We start from the raw sequence: 21,603 nt of genomic DNA, 5'->3' as shown, positions 1-21,603 counted from the left end.
AGTTCGAGACTTGTTGAGTCACTTGGATATTCACAAGTCCATGGGACCTGATGGGATTCATCCTAGGGTGCTGAAAGAGCTGGCAGATGAGCTGGCCAAGCCTCTCTCCATCATTTTCCACCAGTCCTGGCTCACTGGAGAGGTCCCAGAAGACTGGAAACTGGCCAATGTGACACCCATCCACAAGAAGGGACGGACAGAAGAACCTGGGAACTACAGGCCTGTCAGCCTGACCTCAGTGCCAGGGAAAATCATGGAGCAGATTGTCTTGGGGGCAATCACTGCACACCTGAAGGATGGCCAAGGAATCAGGCCCAGCCAACATGGATTTAGGAAGGGCAGATCCTGCTTCACCAACCTGATCTCCTTCTATGATCAGGTGACAGCCTGGTGGACGTGGGAAAGGCTGTGGATGTAGTCTACCTGGACTTCAGCAAGGCCTTTGACACTGTCCCCCACAGCAAACTCCTGGCCAAGCTGTCAGCCTGTGGCTTGGACAGCAGCACTCTGCTGGGTTAGGAACTGGCTGGAGGGCCGAGCCCAGAGAGTGGTGGTGAATGGTGCCACATCCAGCTGGCAGCCTGTCACTAGTGGTGTCCCCCAGGGATCAGTGCTGGGCCCCATCCTGTTCAATATCTTTATTGATGATCTGGATGAGGGGATTGAGTCCATCATCAGTAAATTTGCAGATGACACCAAGCTGGGAGCAGGTGTTGATCTGTTAGAAGGTAGAAGGGCTCTGCAGAGGGACCTTGACAGGCTGGACAGATGGGCAGAGTCCAACATGATGGCATTCAACAAGTCCAAGTGCCAGGTGCTGCACTTTGGCCACAACAACCCCATGCAGAGCTACAGGCTGGGGTCAGAGTGGCTGGAGAGCAGCCAGGCAGAAAGGGACCTGGGGGTACTGGTTGACAGCAGCCTGAACATGAGCCAGCAGTGTGCCCAGGTGGCCAAGAGAGCCAATGGCATCCTGGCCTGCATCAGGCATAGTGTGGCCAGCAGGAGCAGGGAGGTCATTGTACCCCTGTACACAGCACTGGTTAGGCCACACCTTGAGTACTGTGTCCAGTTCTGGGCCCCTCAGTTTAGGAAAGATGTTGAATTGCTGGAGCATGTCCAGAGAAGGGCAACGAGGCTGGGGAGAGGCCTTGAGCACAAGCCCTATGAGGAGAGGCTGAGGGAGCTGGGACTGTTTAGCCTGGAGAAGAGGAGGCTCAGGGGAGACCTCATTGCTGTCTACAACTACCTGAAGGGAGGTTGTAGCCAGGTGGGGGTTGGGCTCTTCTCCCAGGCAACCAGCACCAGAACAAGAGGACACAGTCTCAAGCTGCACCAGGGGAGGTTCAGGCTGGAGGTGAGGAGAAAGTTCTTCACAGAGAGAGTGGTTGGCCATTGGAATGTGCTGCCCAGGGAGGTGGTGGAGTCACCATCCCTGGAGGTGTTCAAGAGGTGATTGGACATGGCACTTGGTGCCATGGTTTAGATAGGCATGAGGTGTAGGGTGACAGGTTGGACTCGATGATCCTTGAGGTCTCTTCCAACCTTCTTGATTCTTGATTCTATTCTATTCTATTCTATTCTAACCAGCTCAAGGAGATACAATGGCTAAAAATCCTGAGTGCATCCTTTAGTTCCATGGTATTTAATTGCATCCTTTAGTACCATGGTATTTAACACTTCAGAGACTGAGTTTTCAGACAAAGCCAAGAAAGTTGGCTTTGCATGAAGAATGTCCCAGGGAAGATGGCCCTGCTCACTGCAGGGGAGGGTTGGACAAGAGGATTTTCCATGAAAGGAAGGAAGTTGTAGTCAGGTGGGGGTCAGGCTCTTCTCCCAGGCAACTAGTGACAGAACAAGAGGACATGGTATGAAGCTGCACCAGGGGAGGTTTAGGTTAGATCTTAGGAAGCAGTTCTTCACAGAAAGGCACTGGGATGGACTGCCCAGAGAGGTGGTGGAGTCACCATCACTGGAGGTCTTTAAGAAAAGATTGGATGTGGCACTGGGTGGCAGGGGTTAGCTGATATCATGGTGTTAGGTCATAGGCTGGACCTGATGATCTCAGAGGTCTTTTCCAGCCCGAGTAATTCTGTGATTCTATGATGATGATGACTTTTGACAAGATGACCCTTCCAACCCAATACCTTCTATGATACTCTAAGTTTTGGTCAACCACCTAAACTGTTGGAGAGTTTGAGGACAGGATTTGGGAGCATGAGGAGGCTGCCGAGGAGGCAGCCCATGGCATAGAGGTCAAGCTGCAACATCTCTCTTGCCCTGGGGCTCCTGAGAAAACCCTCAAGCCAAGGAGAGGAATGAGTAGTGTGTGCAGTGTCACAGGGGTTAACTACCTTCCCTGCACCACAGCAGCAGTGCATCACTGTGATTAGATCAGCTGCGAGGCAACAGCCCTGCTGTGAATAACAAAGACACCAGAAGGAAGCCAGCAAGTTCACTGCTGTGGTAGGATTTGCTTTACAGGACTGGGGATGCTGTTCAAAATGAGTCCCACGGAGCAGCACCTTTGCAGTCTCCACAGAGTGCCACAAGGACACACTAGACTGAAGGATGGATGCACTGGGAAGCATAAATCATGCCTAGTTGTTTCCACTCTTATTCTCAGTGATGCCCAGGGCAAGTCCCAAGCGATAGCACATCCAGAGACAAACATTCAGCAGCTGCTCACAGAAGGAAAGAGATTTTTCCAGGATGGTAGGAGAGAAGTGATTGGTTCCCACTAAACTTTGCTGGGAATTTTCTCCTCCTTGTGGCACTGAAGCAGTCACTCAAATCTTCTGCTACTTAAAGAGCTGTGGAAGACACGAGCCAACAAACCTGAGAAGATCACCAAAGGAGTTGATGCTGCTTACTGCTTCCATTAATCCTGGCGGAGTCCAAAGATGTCAACACCTTTCCTAAACACCAGATGATGCAATTCCTGCCCTGATCAAGCTTCCCATATACAAAAGCTCCCTGAATATGGCAAACCAGACAAAAGGAGCACAAGTACATAGCATATATTCAGCCATGGCCTGGACACAGCACAATTTGCCAGAGGCAGAGATCTTCCAGAGCCTTGTGCAGAGCTTCAGAGCTGGGCAGGATTGTGTACTGTTAACAGCCTTGTTAAGCGTCTTGCATCTGCTTTGTACTCCCTGCATGCCAGAGCCTGTGACAGCACAGCAGTGAGTCATGGTCACTGAAGCCATGCCCACTAAACACTGAGAAGCAGAAGGTCAGGAGGCAGGTGACTGGCATGAAAACTGCTGGACTCATTCTGTTTGGAATGGGTGACTGGAACACAGCACAGTCTATCAAACCTGCCCAAAAGCTGACATCAAAGAGACAGCTACAAAGTAATCCCAGTGAGGAGATGGGCCTCAGAGAAGAGCAGGTCCAGAGGATGACTTGGGGAGCTGGAGCACCTCTCCTATAAAGACACCACAGGAGCTTCCACCTCAACATGAGGAGGAACTTCTTCACTGTGAGGCTCACAGAGCACTGGAACAGGCTGCCCAGAGAGGTGATGGAGCCTCCTTCTCTGGAGACTTTCAAGCCCCATCTGGATGTGTTCCTGTGTGACCTGTGCTGGATTCTATGGTCTTGCTCTGGCACAGGGGTTGGACTCAATGATCTCCAGAGGTCCCTTCCAACCCCTAACATCCTGTGACCCTGCGGCAGGCTGAGGGAGCTGAGGTTGTTCAGCCTGGAGAAGAGAAGGCTCCAGGGAGACCTAATAGAGCCTTCCAGTACCTGAAGGGGACCTACAAGGAGGATGGAGAGAGACTGTTTGCAAAGGCCTGTAGTGCTAGGGTGAGGGGAAATGGCTTCAAACTGGAACAGATTTAGATTTGATGTTAAGAAAAAGTTCTTTACAATGAGGGTGGTGGAACACTGGAAGAGGTTGCCCAGGGAGGTGGTTGAGGCTCCTTCCCTGGATATATTCAAGGTGAGGCTCACCAGGACTCTGGGCAACCTGATCTAGTTGAGGATGTCCCTGCTGACTGCAGAATGGGTTGGACTGGATGACCTTTAGAGGTCCCTTCAAACCCAAACCATTCTATGATTCTGAGACTTAGATGTTCAAGGAGGAGCCCAAGAGCAGACTCAGGGTCTTCCAGTAAAAGTAAGATGCTTGAAGGGCTCGTGCAGGAGGCAGGGTAGGAAGGTCTGCCTTAATTTGGGAGTGAAGATGGCCTTGCTACAGAGCTGGGACAATAACTGGTCATGAATACTGTTACTGCTACCCTAATTTTCTGCTGACTGGCAGAGGTAAAATGGACAGACACAGGGAAATGCAGTCAGTCTCTGATTCTTGCCATCACCAGCAGGCTGTCAGCTGCCTTTTAACTGTGTTTCATATCAGTGAGGAGCTCAGGTTGACCAGTTCTCAGAGCAGAGGCTGTGACTGCAGCAGGGGCTCTTGGAAAATAGTGTTTTCAGCTGTAATACTGAACAGGTTTGACCTGAAAGTCCTTGAGAGAGGATGGCTGCAAAGCCTTACAAGAGACACTGAACACTCTAGAAGCTGGTTGGGAATTTCTAACCGCAAGCTTTTTGGATGAAAATCACAGGAGTGTAACAGCATTGATTACATTTTCACCTGGTACAATCCTCAAGCCTAGGAGAAATCTGCAGGCAATGAAGAGAGAGCCTTATCCTTGACAAAGCCCAGTGCTCACTGATTACAAGACAGCATCACTCACTCCATGGACTGAAGCTGCTGCCCTGCCTGAGTCACCAGAGGCCACTGAATTACAGAATCATTGAACAGTTTGGATTGGAAGGGACTTTAAAGATCATCTAGTTCCAATCCCCCTGCCACAGGCAGGGACACCTCATGCTAGCCCAGGTTGCTCAAGACTCTGTCCAACCTGGCCTTGAACACCTCCAGGGAGGGGGCATCCATAACCTCTCTGGGCAACCTCTTCCAGTGTCATTCCACCTTCACTGTGAAGAAAAAAGTGATAAAATCAACTCTGGAGCTCTGGGTGAGGTAGGGAAGAGATCTGTGTGTCCTACAACCCCTCTAAGTGTATCACAAGTTAAGCCTTCTCCTAAGAAAGGACAGCTGAAAAGACAGAAAAATAACCTTGCCTTTGCAGTCATGATGAGCAGGGAGCTTTGTGAAAGCTTTATGAATATAATGGGATGAAAAAAAAAATCCTCAACCCTCATTCCTCATCTCAGTTTATTAGGAGCCTCATTTATTGGTGTGTAATTTCACAGCAATTTTTCTCCTGACTTTTCCCAAGTGTGCTTTTGGTAAGAAGAGAAAGCTCAGCTTGGCTTGGAGCTGGTTTTCAGGAAGACCCAAGCCTGGGGTTTTTTTTGTTGTTTTATAGGGTAATTTATATCCCAGACATCACAGGCACATGCACAGAGCAAATGTGCTGCTGCTGCTCATCTTGTATAGGGAAGAGTGAAAGGAGAAAGCAGGTTTCAGAGTGATTGTTTCAGACACCCAGAAATACTTTGTAGGACAGTTGTCCTCCAGGGAGTGATGCTACAAAACCAGCTTTCAGAGGGTCCAACTTTGCTACATCTCAGCAATTCCTGACTGAATTGCAGCTGCCAGGCACTCAGAGAGCTGAGGCTGCTCCAGCTCATGCACCATCCCCACATTCATGAGTGCTCAGTGCTGGAAACGTGATCATGGGCCAGGCAATGGGGGATGGGAAGGGATGTCCCAGGGCTGCTTTGACTCAGCAGTGCCCAGGGGGCTAATTAAGAAGCAAACCAATGTGCCTTGCAGTGCAGAGGGGAATATGTCTGTTGAAACAGTATGTGAACCCTTCTTCAGCTGCTCAGACCCATCACTGCTGTTCAAGAGGACGAGTCATGAATTTCCCTGCAAGAACACAGAGGGTGAGAGCCAAAGCATGGCTGTACCAAGCCTGCTGGCACCACTCATGCCAACTCCTTCACCTCCCAGACACACCAGCCTATGGTGAACACACAATAAACCTCTGGCTCACACAGTCCTTACAAAGCCTGCTGATGCTACCCCAAAACCACAAACTAGAGCAAATATTTCATTGTGTTGGGACACCCCTGCCCAGCCAGCCAAGAAATGTCTCCTGGTGTGGCAAAGTCTCTGGAGTCTTCCCCAACAGCAAGGGCTGGCTGGGTGAGACACATAGGGCAGACACATGAGGGGCTGGAGATGAAGGGAAACCATTGTCTGAGCATCAAAGCCAGGACTGTCAGCTAACTAAAACCTGTCCTGCAAACATCTCCACCAGGGTTCAGCATGGCCCAAGTGTCAGAAGGACAGCAGATGTTATGCATCTGCTGTGTTTTCTACCAACAACCACAACACAAAATATAGATGTTGAGGTACCCTGAGCCCCTGCCCCAAGCCCACACCTGGGAGGGTTCAGTCACTTCCACATAAAAGACTGATGGACATGGACAGGAATGGATATGCCCCAAACAACACAGAAGGAAGAGTGAACATGCAGAGGCTTTCCACACCTTTCCCCAAAAAGTATGGAGAGCTGGAAGCCTAGGAGTTAGAGGGATTGTGGAATGGGTGTCATGCTCAAGAAAACATGATGTGATAGTGAAAAAAATTAAAAATAGACTGTCTTAGGGATGCTGGGGATGTCTTCCATGTCCACAGCCTGGATGTGGGCAGGGGTGTGCACACCTGTGCTGGAGGTGCTCCTGAAGCAGCCTCACCAGACAAGCTCAGTGTGGTCCAAATCCTATTAGCAGGGGAAATTAAAATTCAAATTTCCACAACATTCAGTGGAAGGAGCAACATGGGAACAGCTCTGTTCAGGAGGAGGAGCAGAGTGTGACCCAAGATGAGCACTGCAGAAGATCTCTCATGATTTAGGCTCAGTGTTCTAAAATCCTTTGGTGAAAGGCATAAATAAACCAAAGTTTGCTAAGTCTCTATGAACCTATACTTGCCTCTTGCTCTCCATGGTCCCTTGAACTATGGAGATGTTGTGGCTCTGGCTTCCTTTGCCCACAGACTAGACTGGACAACAGCTACGGTCCAGGACAACCACTATGGCCCAGCATGTTTGGCAGGTGCCTAACCACCACCTTCAACACCACCTGTGAAAAATCAGTACAAAGCTGACAGCTGCCAAGAGTTTCAAGGGGAGATAAGGCATGGCTGAATCCTAAAATGGATTTCTTCATCCACCAGTGAATCTCAGCCACACCACACAGCCTATTGCACGGGAAGAGCGCAGCGAGATCAGTGTCTTCCCAGCACAAAAATCAACTTGTCAGTGAAAACACCAGAATCAACTGGGGTGAAAATAGTGGGCCCTTCCCCCTTGCTTCTGCCTGTCCCCATCTGTCAGCAGCTAACAGGCAGGGATGACAAATCATTTTCCATCAAGAGGCAAGGGAGAGATGGGAGCTCTGCTGCCTGCCTGCAATTTCCTTTCCCGCGGAGGGACAGCTATAAAGCACCTGAGCACTGCAGCGCTACCAGCAGAGCTCTGCCTCCCATTGCTGAGGTTAGAGCCTGCTGAGAAAATAATCAAAATACAGCTCCATTTCCATCGAGGTGGTTGTGATGAAAAGCATTTTACCAGTTTGGAAAACGACACTGGAGCTTCTGATAAAGCATCTTCAAGCACCTACAGTAAATACTGAGCTGACAAGGAAAATGCCAAACAGAGGATCTGAAGTCATGCTTGTGCTGATTCCTGCTCTTAAAATAAATTCAGGCAGTGATTGGATATTGTGCAGTGCTGGAAATATTTCTTCCAGCCACAGAACAATCACTCTGAAGAGCAAAATCAACTCCTCCAACAGGGATACAGGTAGAAATAAACAGCTTGGGGCTGTACACAAAGGTAATGAGTTACTCTTGTATCCCTATTTCTAAGACCTTTCCCAAGGTCAGTCCTACCCTGTCTCTTCTTCTGTTCCAAGCTAACCTGATTTGTACTTGGAAACAGCCTTAAGCCCCAATTTGTAACTGCATTCTTTTGGTGTCTGATTGATGAAACACTTTTTCAAAGCTGGCCTTGAGCACATATTGTTGGCAGATTTGGGGTGAGGAAGGGGATGGCTTTCCTTGGGGTGGGATTTTTATTTTCTATTTCATAAAGTCCTAGAATCATAGAATGAGTCAGGGTTGGAAGGGACCACAAGGCTCAGCCAGTTCCAACCCCCCTGCCATGGCCAGGGACACCTCACACTACAGCAGGCTGGCCACAGCCTCATCCAGCCTGGCTGCAAACACCTCCAGGGATGGAGCCTCAACCACCTCCCTGCACAACCCATTCCAGGCTCTCACCACTCTCATGGGGAAGAACTTCTTCCTCACATCCAGCCTGAATCTCCCCACTTCCAGCTTTATTCCATTCCCCCCAGTCCTGTCACTACCTGAGAGCCTAAAAAGTCCCTCCCCAGCTGTCTTGTAGGTCCCCTTCAGATATTGGAAGGCCACAAGAAGGTCACCTCGGAGCCTTCTTTTCTCCAGACTGAACAGCTCCAACTCTTTCAGTCTCTCCTCATAGGAGGACATCATTTCATGATTAATCCAGTCTCAGCCAAAGCTGGTGCAGGAGGGGAAGAAAACCCCTGCTCACCACGAGCAATTTGGTTCAACCCTAACTACTGCCTCACTGATCCCCTACCAACCCTCACACACCTAAGAAAGCTTTATCAATAATTGGCATGATTTCCAGCTCCCTGTTTTCCAAAGTGATACCAAAAAAAATAACAACACATCACCACTGATCTCCTTCAGCCCACCACATCCCCACATCCTGCAAGCCTTGCACCGTGCACTGCTGGTGATGCCAGCAGACCTGACAGGCACCCAGGAATGCCAGAAGTCACACCTAGGAGCTGATGGACAGGGTGGTTGAAAAGGGTTTTCAGGTGCTGCCTACCAGCTCTGCCTGCAGCCACACTTTAATACACTAATTAGAAGAGCTGAGGGAGGGAGAGAGACATTTGAAGATGATCAAACAAAAAGCCCCAGCAAAACACTGTTTGGAGTGACAGCAGTGCCACACATCACAGAGTCAGAAGGTGATACCTGGTATTAGCTGTCTGCACCTTTGGCTGGTGTTGTAAGAACAAATTCCATCCTAACCAGGGATGGGTTTGCATTTGGATAACAGCCACTAACTATTGAGATATTAGGTTCACACAGGAGTAGAAACCCAGCCAAATACCCATCCAGTAAAGCATTCCACTGCTCTCCATTAGGTTCAGATCCATCATTCTCCATTTCAAAGTCATGCAGGATGCCATATAAAGCCAGAGGGTATCCACATAGAATCAGAGAATCAGGGTATTATAGAATCATAGGACCATAGAATTGTCAGGGTTGGAAGAGACCTCAAGGCTCAGCCAGTTCCAACCCCCCTGCCAAGGGCAGGGACACTTCACACTACAGCAGGTTGCTCAGAACCACATCCAGCCTGGCTGCAAAAACCTCCAGGGACAAGGCTTCTATCACCTTCCTGGGCAACCTGTGCCAGAGTCTCACCACCCTCATGGTGAAGAATTTCTTCCTAACAAAAGCAAACCTGTGCTAGTGTATTTTTTTTTTTTTTAACAAAAAGAGAGGAAAAACCAATCAAAACATCTTTTTCATGATTCAGTCCTGCTCTCCCACCCACCAGCCATGGAAGGGATCTTCTGCCTCCCATAGAGCTGAATTGAGTCTGCCCATCCCTCACACCTCAGACCTGTGGATGGCAAAAGAATTGCTTGCTCTAAATATCCTCACTGTTTCTCTCTTAACAAAAAGGATACAGCCACAGTTTAATGCAATATGTATGCAGGAAGGGAAGGATTTGATTTTCTGAATGCAGAGAAGTGAAGCTCCTTTGTGGAATTTAAATGTACCTATTGGAAGGCTTTCCTTTTTTTTTTTCTTTCCCCCCTGCCTGACCCCCTCAGCGTTTCAGCACATGAATAATTGTCCCCATATAAACAAAATGGGCTCCTTCATGGATGAAATGCACACCAGAGATTTGTACCATTAAAATGCTATTTAATCTATTTGAAGGGCTTCTGAAAGACTGATGGGTATGCAGGCATGGTACCCTCTGGGAAAGGATCAATGTCACTGCCAGTGCAACGAGGTGACTTTTGTGCCTAAGAGGCTGCAGGATGAGAATCATTAAAGAAATCACCACTACCAACAATCTGCTCCATGCCCTCTTGGTGCCCATCTGATTTCAAAGCTCCATATTCCCAGTCATAGAATCATAGAACCAAAGAATCAGACAATGGCTTGAGTGGGAAGGGGTTGTGGGCAGCAGGTCAAGGCAGGTTCTCCTCCTCCCCTACTCTGCCCTGGTGGGACCATATCTGGAGCACTGTGCCCAGTTCTGGGCTCCTCAGGTCAAGACATACACCAGAGAGTGACCAACAGAGGCTATGAGAATGATGAAGGGACTGGAACATTTGTCTGGGAGGAAAGGCTGAGAGGCCTGGGGAAGAGAAGACTGAGAGGAGACCTTATTAACATTTACAGATATCAGAAGGGTGGATGTCAAGATGAAGGTGCCAGGCTCTTTTTGGTGGTGCCCAGCGACAGGACAAGGAGCAACAGGTGTAAGGTGGAACCCAGGAGGTTCCAGCTCAACATGAGTAGCAAATTCTTTACTGTGAGGGTGCTGGAGCCCTGGAGCAGGCTGCCCAGAGAGGTTGTGGAATCTCCTTGTCTGGAGACTTTCGAGACCCATCTGGATTAGTTTCTGTCTGACCTGCCCTAGGTGATCCTGCTTTGCAGGGGGATTGGACCAGATGATCTTTAGAGGTCCCTTCCAATCCCTACCATTTTATGATCCAAAAGATCATCTATTTCCAACCTAGTCTCTACAGTCATCCACAGGGATGCAACTCTGCCTTGCTCCATGCATGCAACCTCTGCCTTGGCAGCACCAGAAATCTGCCCTGTTGAATCCAGATCGCAAATCTGGGGTGAAAAAAGGTCTAGGATACTGAGAGGAAACACTGTGATTTCCCTCTGGAAACAGTTTACAAAGATCTAACCCAAATTTCAGCTAATTTAGCATTGGTAATAAAAAGAAGCTCGAGCCAGCCATTAAAGCCCAAAGGGATCCCTGAATTGTGCTTTTCTTAATGAATTCAATAATCGATTCTTACCACACAAATAAGGTGTGGGATGGACCAGCTAATAAGCATTCTCAGTTAATTGCATTCTTCAAGTGACAATTTGTACAAATGACACCATCTAAGTAGTAATAATATCCTTATTGATTAAATTAATCTCTAAAAGTCAGCTCAAATAAGTTTAATTAGCAATGCCTGACAGAAGAACAAAATAATACAAAAACAGCCTTGTAAAGCCATTGCAGACTTTGAAGTCCAAGCAGCAGTCATGCCACAGATTTCTGCATCTTTATTCAAACAGACACAGGCAATTTCATGGAGCATCTTCAGCAAATCTCTGTGACTAACCATGAAGACCCATGAAACCCTCCCTGCAGAGACAAAGTGAGACACACAGCTAAAGCATTCTGCCCACTTAGTCACACAGTCACTAAAAGCCAGGGCCACAAACAGGTTTAAATTAAAAGAAAAATCTTCAACAGAGGGAGCAGAAGGTGGTCAGAGAAGCCTCTGTGCCAAAAGTCACACATGGAGCCGGTGGGGACCTGGAGCAGCTTCAACACTTTCAAGCTGTGTGAAACTGGACACCAGGTGGATAAAAAGGGAGCAGAGACTTGTTCAGGTACAGCAAAGGGTTAAAAGAGTTGGCTCATGGCTTGTTCAGAGAGAGCAGGTTATTCTTTCTAGGACCAAGAGCAGAAGCTGGGCCTGGGGAAGGGGTCAGGCTGTGGTGCACAGCACCTGCGTGCTCACCAGGGTGGGCAGCAGGAGCTCAGAGCAGTATTTGCTCTGCCTATTTGTATGGCAAGACTGGAAGCAGGTATGAGATGTCTCCAGCAGCTTTGCTGGCATCCTCTGGTCACCAGCCAGGCACGAGGATGAGATTTCCACAAACAGTCTGCTGGAGGGAGTTAGCAACACACGAACAGATCAAACGTTTGGTCCTTGTGGCTGTCAACACAGTAAGAAGGATCTGGCACTATTAGGATTTGATTGCAAGGTACACATGGGCAGGGGGAGGGGAAAAAAGCATGCTGAAACCCTCTCACAGTTGAAATATTAGCTTAAACTGCCTTGCTTAGCAAACACTTCTCTGCTCTCTGCCAAGAAAAGGGGAATTAGACTCAGTTCTGCCTCAGGAAGTGAAGTAGTGGACATCAGGGAGAAGAGCAGAGAATAAGCTCAACCTTCTGGAGACACTCCAGTGGGATAAAAGAAAACACAAGAATAGAGAGAACAGCATGTTCCCCTTGTCAGGGCCAAAGCCACCCTGCAAGCAGAACAGGGATTTGCCTGGGGCAGCAACATGGCTAATGGCTTCAGTATTATTATCTGAGCAATCCAAAGATGCTTCTCAGCACACAGAGGAGAGCAGTGAGCCCAGAGCCACCTCTGTGCATGTGAGGAATTGGGAGTTATTTTTTTCAAGTGGCTCAGGCAGGAAGTTTCTCATTTAGCTGACTGAATCCAGCCACTGAAAGAAACATATGGTCCATACATCTCCCCACACTGGAGGTACAGGAGAGCTTAGTTTAGCATGTTTGGAGTGTATTAATAAAACAAGACTCTGGTACAGCACATGGCCTTGGCCCATAGGTTAGGACAGCCAAAACTTTTCAATTATTTATTCATAGAATGGTTTGGGTTGGAAGGGACCTTAAAGATCACCTAGTTCCAACCCCTCTGCCATTGGCAGGGACACCTTCCATTAAATCAGATTGCTCAAGGCCTCATCCAACCTGCCCTTGAACAGCTCCAGGGAGGGGGCATCCACAACCTCCCTGGGTAACCTGTTCCAAAGTCTCACCACCCTCGCTGTCAAGACTTTCTTCCTAATCTCCAGTCTCAATCTCCCCTCCTCAAGCTGCAATCCATTCCCTCTCATGACTACAAACCCTTGTAAAAAGTCCCTCTCCAGCTTCACTGTAGCCCCCTTTAGATCCTGGAAAGGCTGCTCTAAGGTCTCCCTGGAGCCTTCTCCTCTCCAGGCTGAACAGCCCCAGCTCTGGCAGCCTGTCCCCATTTTGTTATTCTGAATACTTATGTTTAATTCTACCAGAATATAGTTACCTTATTCTTTTGCCTGAAACACTAATTTTTCATGCCATTCTTATAGCCTCAATGGGCTTATTACCCCATTTTTGTTCTTGGAGAGGTTTTGGGGTGTTTTTTTGTTTTTGTTTTTGGTAATGCAGAATATAATGTTTAAAAAATGCCACATAATTCTCTGAAAGATGATGGAAATTGAACCATCACCAACAAAAGAGATACTTCCTGTATCTCCTCTTCATCCTCACTGAAACAAGGAACCACCAAATCATTTTTCCATCTATAGAGAGTTACTTACCAGGCAGAACAGCAAAACACTCACAGAACACTTCTATTTGAGTTGATGCTTTAAAATGATTTTATTAATAGAGTCCTCCATTGCTGCTAATGTGATATGGCTGCTCCAGACCTCAGCTATGCAAGCACATGAGGAAGCTCTGCCAACCTCTGTACACCAGGACTATCAGAAACAGAAACATCCATCTGAGACCTGACAGCTGCCTGAATCCACTACAGCTCTCTGCTTCCTGACACACACCACAACTAGGCTTGAACAAACTACTTACAACTGAAATCCTACTATGAAGTGGAACTCAGCTATCTGGCAGTTGCAGATACACCACCTCCAGCATCACTCTCTGTATGAGCTACCTGACCTGCACACACAGCAGCCAATGGCTATTACAGGGGGCTGATTTATCTTGGCCCATAAATAAGACACTTACAGAGAGAATGACTTTTGGAGCTCAAGAATCTTTGAAAAGCTACTTTCCACATAGTGTTACAAGGTGCATTTCCTACATGCTTTGGCTCTCAAAACCACACATACTCCACAGAATCACAGAATGTATCTGGTTGGAAGAGACCTCAAAGATCATCCAGTTCAATCTTCAACCCAGCACTGAAGGGTCAACACTACGTCCCTAAGTGCCAGGTCCACAGTGCACTTAGAATCATAGAATCATAGAATCAAGAAGGTTGGAAGAGACCTCAAAGATCATCGAGTCCAACCTGTCACCCTACACCTCATGACTATCTAAACCATGGCACCAAGTGCCACGTCCAATCCCCTCTTGAACACCTCCAGGGATGGTGACTCCACCACCTCCCTGGGCAGCACATTCCAATGGCCAACCACTCTCTCTGTGAGGAACTTTCTCCTCACCTCCAACCTAAACCTCCCCTGGTGCAGCTTGAGACTGTGTCCTCTTGTTCTGGTGCTGGTTGCCTGGGAGAAGAGACCAACCCCCACCTGACTACAACCTCCCTTCAGGTAGTTGTAGACAGCAATGAGGTCTCCCCTGAGCCTCCTCTTCTCCAGGCTAACAGCCAGGCTAACAGCCCCAGGGGTGGTGACTCCAGCACTGCCCTGGGCAAACCATCCCAATGTTTGAGAACCCTTTCAGTGAAGAAATATTTCCTAATATCCAGCCTGAAGCTCTCCTGATGCAGCTTGTAACCATTTCCTCTGGTCCTGTCACTTGGCACCAAGGGGAAGAGGCTGCCCCCTCCTCACTCCAACCTCCTTTCAGGGAGTTGTAGAGAGCAATGAGGTCTCCCCTCAGCCTCCTTTCCACCACACTGAACAACCTCATCTCCCTCAGATGATCCTCATAGGCCGTGTGCTTCAGACCCTTCACCAGCTTTGTTGTCCTTCTCTGGACACACTCCAGCACCTCAAAGTCCTTCTTACAGTGAGGAGCCCAGAACTGAACACAGTACTAGATGTGTGGTCTCACCAGTGCTGAGTACAAGGGGATGATCAACTCCCTGTTCCTGCTGGCCACAGTGTTCCTACCACAAGCCAGGATGCCTTTGGCTTTCTTGGCCACCTGGGCACACTGCTAGCTCATGTTCAGATGACTATCAACCAGTACCCCAAGGTCCCTCACCAAGTTGCAGCTTTCCAACCACACATCCCCAAGTCTGTAGCTTACCATGGGGTAGCTGTGACCCAAAACCTTGACCAGAACACACAGCATCTGAGCGTGCAAACAGCAGGGAAGCATAGGGGTTAAAAGCACAAATCACTTCAGGAAGAGAAGGATTATTATTATTTTTTTTTTCTTTCCAAAAGGGATGTTTATTATCCAGCCTTTTTAGAAAGTTCAGCATGTGAAAAAAAGAAAGAGGACATATGCTCATCACCTGTCCCTCAGACATTCATCTTCTTTCTCTAGTTACAAAGCCAATCTTCCATGAAATCCCCCAAAAACTGAGCAGATGGCTTGAATTATGAATTGTGAGAAGACTAGTTCCACAATGACATGATTAAAATAAATAAATAAATAAAGGAATAAAAATCCCACAGACAAACAAGGTTAGCCACAAGAGGAGCCTGGTTTAGAGTGAGAGCTCTTCAGCCCCAAGCAGTGAGCTGTGTGATCGATGTGCAACAATTACTTCACATAGAGAACACCTATTTGGCACATTTATAGCCTTTAATTCCTATTCCTTTGTTTAACTGAGATTGTTAGTCCCCATAGCCACTAACAACAGATCTCTTAAGTTTCTTCTGATGTGCCAGCAAAGCAAATGTCGTCTGGTAAACCTCTGGAGAGAACAATGATTTTTCATCTTAACAACAGTTCAGTTAATTACAGTCTTACAGTCTCACAGTATATCAGAGGTTGGAAGGGACCTCCAGAGATCATCAGGTCCAAGCCCCCTGCTAAAGCAGGATCACCTAGGATAGTCTGCACAGGAATGCATCCAGGTGGGTTTGGAAAGTCTCCAGAGAAGGAGACTCCACAACCCCCCTGGGCAGCCTGTTCCAGGGCTCTGTCACCCTCACTGTAAACAAGTTTCTCCTCATGGTGAGCTGAAATCTTCTCTGTTCTAGTTTGAACACATTGTTCCTTGTCCTATCACTGTGTACCACCAAAAAGAGCCTGGCCCCCTCCTCCTGACACCCACCCCTCAGATATTGATAGACATTGATGAGATCCCCTCTCAGTCTTCTCTCCTCCAGACTAAACAGCCCCAGGGCTCTCAGTCTCTCTTCACAGGGGAGATGCTCAAGTCCCTTAAGCATCCTCGTGGCTCAATTCAATTTTCCAGTTCTCAGTCTCCAGTCTCTCCCCTCTCAGCTTGTTAACATCCAAGTGCTTTACTCTGAAACACGCCTGGAAGAATCTCCATAGACTTTGCCATCCCAACTTGCTTCTGAACGTTGCATTCACTGCTTATGAATCACTTCACTGTATGTAAACACTTGAATCACTAAGCCACAGCTAATATTGTACACAGTAATCAAGTGATGCTGGCAGAGTGGATCCTGTAAGGACGAACGTCTGCGTGGGTGTGCAGAGGCAGCTCTAAAAACATGGCTGTTAGTGTTGCACTTTCCAAAGCAGATTTTGCCTCTTTGGTGAACACATTTCATTTGCAGATATCAAACACCTGTGAAATATTTTCAGGCTTTGTACCTTCTTGAGAAACTCACAGGAGCCCTACCAGCACCTCTAAAATGTGACCCAACAAAAGGCACTGTGTTTTTCCTGGTGTTTAAGAGACCAGGACTGGACTCAGAGCCATAGTGGGAAAACATGACCAGAGCCTGTCTAAGCCTGACATGCTCATCTCAGTAGCTTTCTGCACCAGGTCAGATAGATAGAATCCAAAGGAAAACAAACAAACAAAACTACCCTCACCCCTAGAAGTCATTTTCCCACTTTAAACTTAAATCAGAATCACAGAATCACAGAAACATTCAGGCTGGAAAAGACCCTCAGGATCACCAAATCCAACCAAGAACCCTACTCTACAAAGTTCACCCCTAAACCAATCCCCTAGCACCACATCCAAACCACCTTTAAACACATCCAGGCTTGGTGACTCAACCACCTCCCTGGGCAGCACATTCCAATCCCTGACCACCCTTGCTGGGAAAAATGTTTCCTAATGTCCAGTCTAAACCTACTCAGTTGTAGCTTGAGGCCATTCCCTCTTGTTCTATCACTAATGACCTGTGAGAAGAGACCAGCAGCAGCCTCTCCACAATGTCCTTTCAAGTAGTTGTAGTGAGCAATGAGATCTCCCCTTTGCCTCCTCTTTTCCAAACTAAGCAGTCTAAGCTTCTTCAATCCCTCTTCATAAGATTTATTCTCCAGGCCCTTCCCAGCTTCATTTCTCTCCTCTGCACTGGCTCCAGCACCTCCACATCTCTCCTGCATTGAGGTGCCCAAATCTGGACACAACACGTGAGGTGTGGCCTCACCAGAGCTGAGTACAAGGGGACAACCCCCTCCCTGCTCCTGCTGGACAAGACATTTCTAATACAAGCCAGGATGCCATTGGCTTTTTTGGCCACCTGGGCACCCTGCTTGCTCACATTCAGCTGCTTGTCCGTTAGAACCCCCAGGTCCCTTTCTTATATGCCATAAAACACATTCAATGCTCAGCTGTCCTGAGGCATTCTAACAACAGTTTAAGCTAACTTGTGTGATGGTTTGAAACTGTCTTTTTAGTTTTTCTTCTCAAAGTTAAACAGAGAAAGTGAAAGAATGTAAATAAGTCGCTATTGGGTGTAAGAAGGCAAAATAATGATTGTTCTAAACACTTCCATTGGATAGATAGAAATGTTTAAGAACCACTACTCAAAACAGAGTTGGGGCAGTTGGAGTCTGAGCTCTCAGCTTCCTTGCTGGGCTGTCTGTCTGGCTGCTGCTGCTTCTTCTCTTCTGGCTGAAGATAACACACTGACCTTGCTGGGCTAAGTTAACAGCTTCTCTGCTTTTAACTCTCCCTGCTTTCTATCAGGGGGGTCGGGGGGGAGGAGGCCCCTTGGGAAAGTCCCCTTTGGGGGGGAAAGCAAAGGGAGCTTGGTTGTGCTTTTCTGTTGATTGTATCTATTTGTAAATGTTGTGAATTGTGTCTCTTTGTACATATCCATTGCATTTCAGCATAGATTGTAGATTTGCTTGTCAGTACAGCTTGCATTTGCTTTCCAGACTGAGCTAGCCTGGGTATTGTCGGGGGGAGGTAGATTTCAGATCTCACACTGATACAACTTGTTAAAGTGTTGCTTTGGGTTCCTTAAACATCCAAAGGGTTGCTTTAGGTTCCTCAAACACTGTCACAGATGTGCCACAAACCTTGATGCCGAGCTCGATGTTCTCCCCTCCGTACACATCCATCCCGGGATCCAGCAGCCCAATCTCACCAAAGAATTTTCTGTGCACCACAAACGAGCAACCGATCATCGCCGGCGTCCTGTGCAGAGAGAACAACAACAGAAAAGCACAGTCACTGACACCTGCCTGTTTTCAGTGGCCTGAGGGCTAGTTCTGCAGAGCTCCTGTTGGCTTCAGAGGCTTCCTGCCACTGGTTATCCCAGCAATGAGCTAGCTGGGTGGTTTTGAAGATGTTAATTTACCACCTCAATGAAACTGTCCAAATTTCACTGTGTATAGACTGATGAAAAGGTTTCCTCGCCTCAAAGCAGTGTGCCCACGTGGCCAGGAGAGCCAGTGGCATCCTGGCCTGGATCAGGAATAGTGTAGCCAGCAGGACAAGGGAGGTTATTCTTCCCCTGTGCTCAGCACTGGTCAGGCCACACCTTGAGTCCTGTGTCCAGTTCTGGGCTCCTCAATTCAAGAGAGATGTTGAGGTACTGGAAGATGTTCAGAGAAGGGCAACAAAGCTGGGGAGGGGTCTGGAGCACAAGCCCTGTGAGGAGAGGCTGAGGGAGCTGGGGGTATTTAGACTGGAGAAGAGGAGGCTCAGGGGTGACCTCATTGCTGTCTACAACTCCCTGAAGGGAGGTTGTAGCCAGGTGGGGGTTGGGCTCTTCTCCCAGGCAAGCAGTGACAGAATGAGGGGACACAGTCTCAAGTTGTGCCAGGGGAGGTATAGAGTGGATATTACAAGGAAGTTCTTCACAGAGAGAGAGATTTGCCATTGGAATGAGCTGCCCAGGGAGGTTGGTGGTCAGGGTTACTGTCCCTGGAGATGTTCAAGAAAAGACTGGATGAGGCACTTAGTGCCATAGTCTGGTTGGATTGGATAGGACTGGGTGATAGGTTGGACTGGATGATCTTGGAGTTCTCTTCCAACCTGGCTGATTCTATGATTTTATGAGTTGCAAAAGCACATTTCAAAGCTTGTCCATGCTATGGAGCATATTCAAGATGGATCTAAGCAGTGACAGCTTGCAGAGGTGGAAAGCAGCCTCAAATATGCCCTGGCATAACTTACAGATAGTAAGAATCAGGTCCACATTCAACCTCTCCACCCACACCACACAAAATGCCCACATCTGCTGGTGGAGCACCTGGGGTTCCCAACACAGCCCGGGCAGCTGCAGGGCTCAGTAATCTCTCAACAACCTTACAGCTCAGCACCACCAACAGCTGGCCAAATTCATCTTTGAGCAATCCTTCACCTCCTTGGATGAAAGCTTCTAGCCACTTAACTAATATTATTTAGAGACATTTTAATACTTTTACTAAGCTGGTAGAACAGCTGAACTCAGCTGCCATATTAGATTAGGTAGAAGTGGAATCTATCAGAGGGTTTTTTCAATAGATTTCTTCCCTGACAGCAAGCTCAGCCTTCCTTCCAATAAACAGCATCATGTTTCATGGTTTGCTGCCACTCTACTACTTAAGATTTCAATTCCACCACTTTATTTGTAGCAAGTTAACTGCCATTAGCACAAACAATCCTTTCTGAAATGATAACCACGTTACAGACGCCAAATCTAATAGCTCCATTATCCTAGATTACCTCCTGGAAATAAATTGAAGGGTAAGTTGCTCTGGTTTTACACTGAGTATCAACAATCCAGTTCATCTCCCTCACTGGGAATAGATGTGGTAGAGCACAGAAACCTTTGACTTCTCCAGTCAAAACCTGTTAGGTCTATTAAAGGCACTCAGAAAACAGTTACAGGCAGAAAAACATCCAGGTTAAAGTGTCAGACAAATAAAACTGGATATCTGACCAAATAATGTGGAACATGGGAACTCACCACCAGATAAACAAGGATTTCTGAACTGGAAGCCCCTCAACATTACAAGGTTTGGGGCAGAGTGGCTGGAAAGCTGGTTGACAGCTGGCTGAACATGAGCTAGGGTGTGCTCAGGTGGCAAAGGAGGTCACCAGCATCCTGGCTTGAATCGGCAATGGTGCAGCCAGCAGGAGCAGGGAAGTGATTGTGCTCCTGTGCTCAGCACTGGTGAGGCCACACCTTGAATATTTGGTTCAGTTTTGGGTCCCTCACCACAAGAGGACATTGAGGTGCTGAAGTGGGTCCAGAGAAGGGCAATGAACCTGGTGAAGGGTATGGAGAACAGGGTTGGTGAGGAGCAGCTGAGGGACCTGGGGTTGTTGAGTCCAGAGAAAAGGAGGCTTGAAGGGAGACCTCCTCACATCTACCTGAAAGGAGGCTGTAGTGAAGTGGTGGTCAGTTTCTTCTCCCATGTAACAAGTGATAGAACAAGAGAAAATGGCCCCAAGTTGCACCAGGAGAGGTTTAGGTTGCATAGTAGGAAAAATGTCTTCCCCAAAAGTGTTGTGAAGCTCTGGCACAGGCTGCCCAGGGATAGTTGGAAGGATTGAAAAGCCATGTAGCTGTGGTGCTGAGGGACATGGTTTAGTGGTGACCTGCCATGACAATCTTAAAGGTCTCTTCCAACCAAAGCCATTCTCTGTTTCAGCAGTCAAAGAAAGGTTTCTATATTACTTTGCAATGTGACTTCACTTTATAGCCCACAGAACCACTGATCCTTTCCAAAATGCTCTTGGAAAACAGCCTGTTTGGGATTTTGTAACTTCACCTTCCGATTTTCCTCTTTCTCCATTTTGCTGCACGTTCTGTTTCCCACACACCGCACCGTGAAGCAGCACTCCCGAGCTGAGCTGAGGTCCCTCAAGCAATACAAATTAAGTGCCACATTCTTCTTTGTAACAATGCCTCCACGTTAAATAAATGAGGAATCAAGCAGTGCTCAACAATTTCAATGAAAACGCCATTTGATTTGCCAGCAAATCCTTTAAAAAGGTGGAGGTTTGCAGTCACAGATTGCCCCTCCACAATGAAATGACGGCCTGCAGACAAAGAGCTGATAAAGCCTCTTGTTCCTCTGCCCCTTAATTAAAAGCATTAACACAGTTTGTTTTTAAAAAGCACATGGCTCAGCTCAGCTGAAGGCTTTTTTTTTTCTTTTTTATTTTTTAAATTTGCCCTGATAGCTCTTTTCCCTTTAATGAGAAAGGAAAGAAAGCAGAATTTGGCAGGAGGGGACGAGCGGAGATGTTTAACAGAATGATTGGGTTTGAGTCCAGAAAATCTGCAGCGTTAGTTCCTTGCCATCACTTTGGTTGTCTGCTCTATACAGTTAAGTGATGGAAGGTCAAAGAGAGCAGCTTTTATGAAATAGCCTCTGTGTGAATCTCTAAATAAAGATGAAGAAGATCCAGGGGAAAACGTTTATCCTAGTCTATTAAGTTACTTTAATGGTCTTCCTTTCC

At 47.5% G+C, this 21,603-nt stretch overlaps 1 protein-coding gene across 1 annotated transcript in view; it reads right to left on the bottom strand.

The window, feature by feature from the left end:
• The window catches only part of GALNT17 (polypeptide N-acetylgalactosaminyltransferase 17), a 267,793-nt gene that overhangs the window by 84,704 nt on the left and 161,486 nt on the right, over positions 1 to 21,603 (bottom strand). The window contains exon 6 of the mRNA XM_054394274.1: positions 18,225 to 18,342. Coding sequence (XP_054250249.1) covers positions 18,225 to 18,342 — 118 coding nt within the window. The remainder of the gene's footprint in view (positions 1 to 18,224; positions 18,343 to 21,603) is intronic.

The sequence above is a fragment of the Indicator indicator genome, chromosome 30, assembly GCF_027791375.1.
Source record: "Indicator indicator isolate 239-I01 chromosome 30, UM_Iind_1.1, whole genome shotgun sequence".
Classification (NCBI taxonomy): Eukaryota; Metazoa; Chordata; class Aves; order Piciformes; family Indicatoridae; genus Indicator; species Indicator indicator.
The sequence above is the reverse complement of the archived record's forward strand: the minus strand, read 5'-3'. Positions and strand labels throughout refer to the sequence as shown.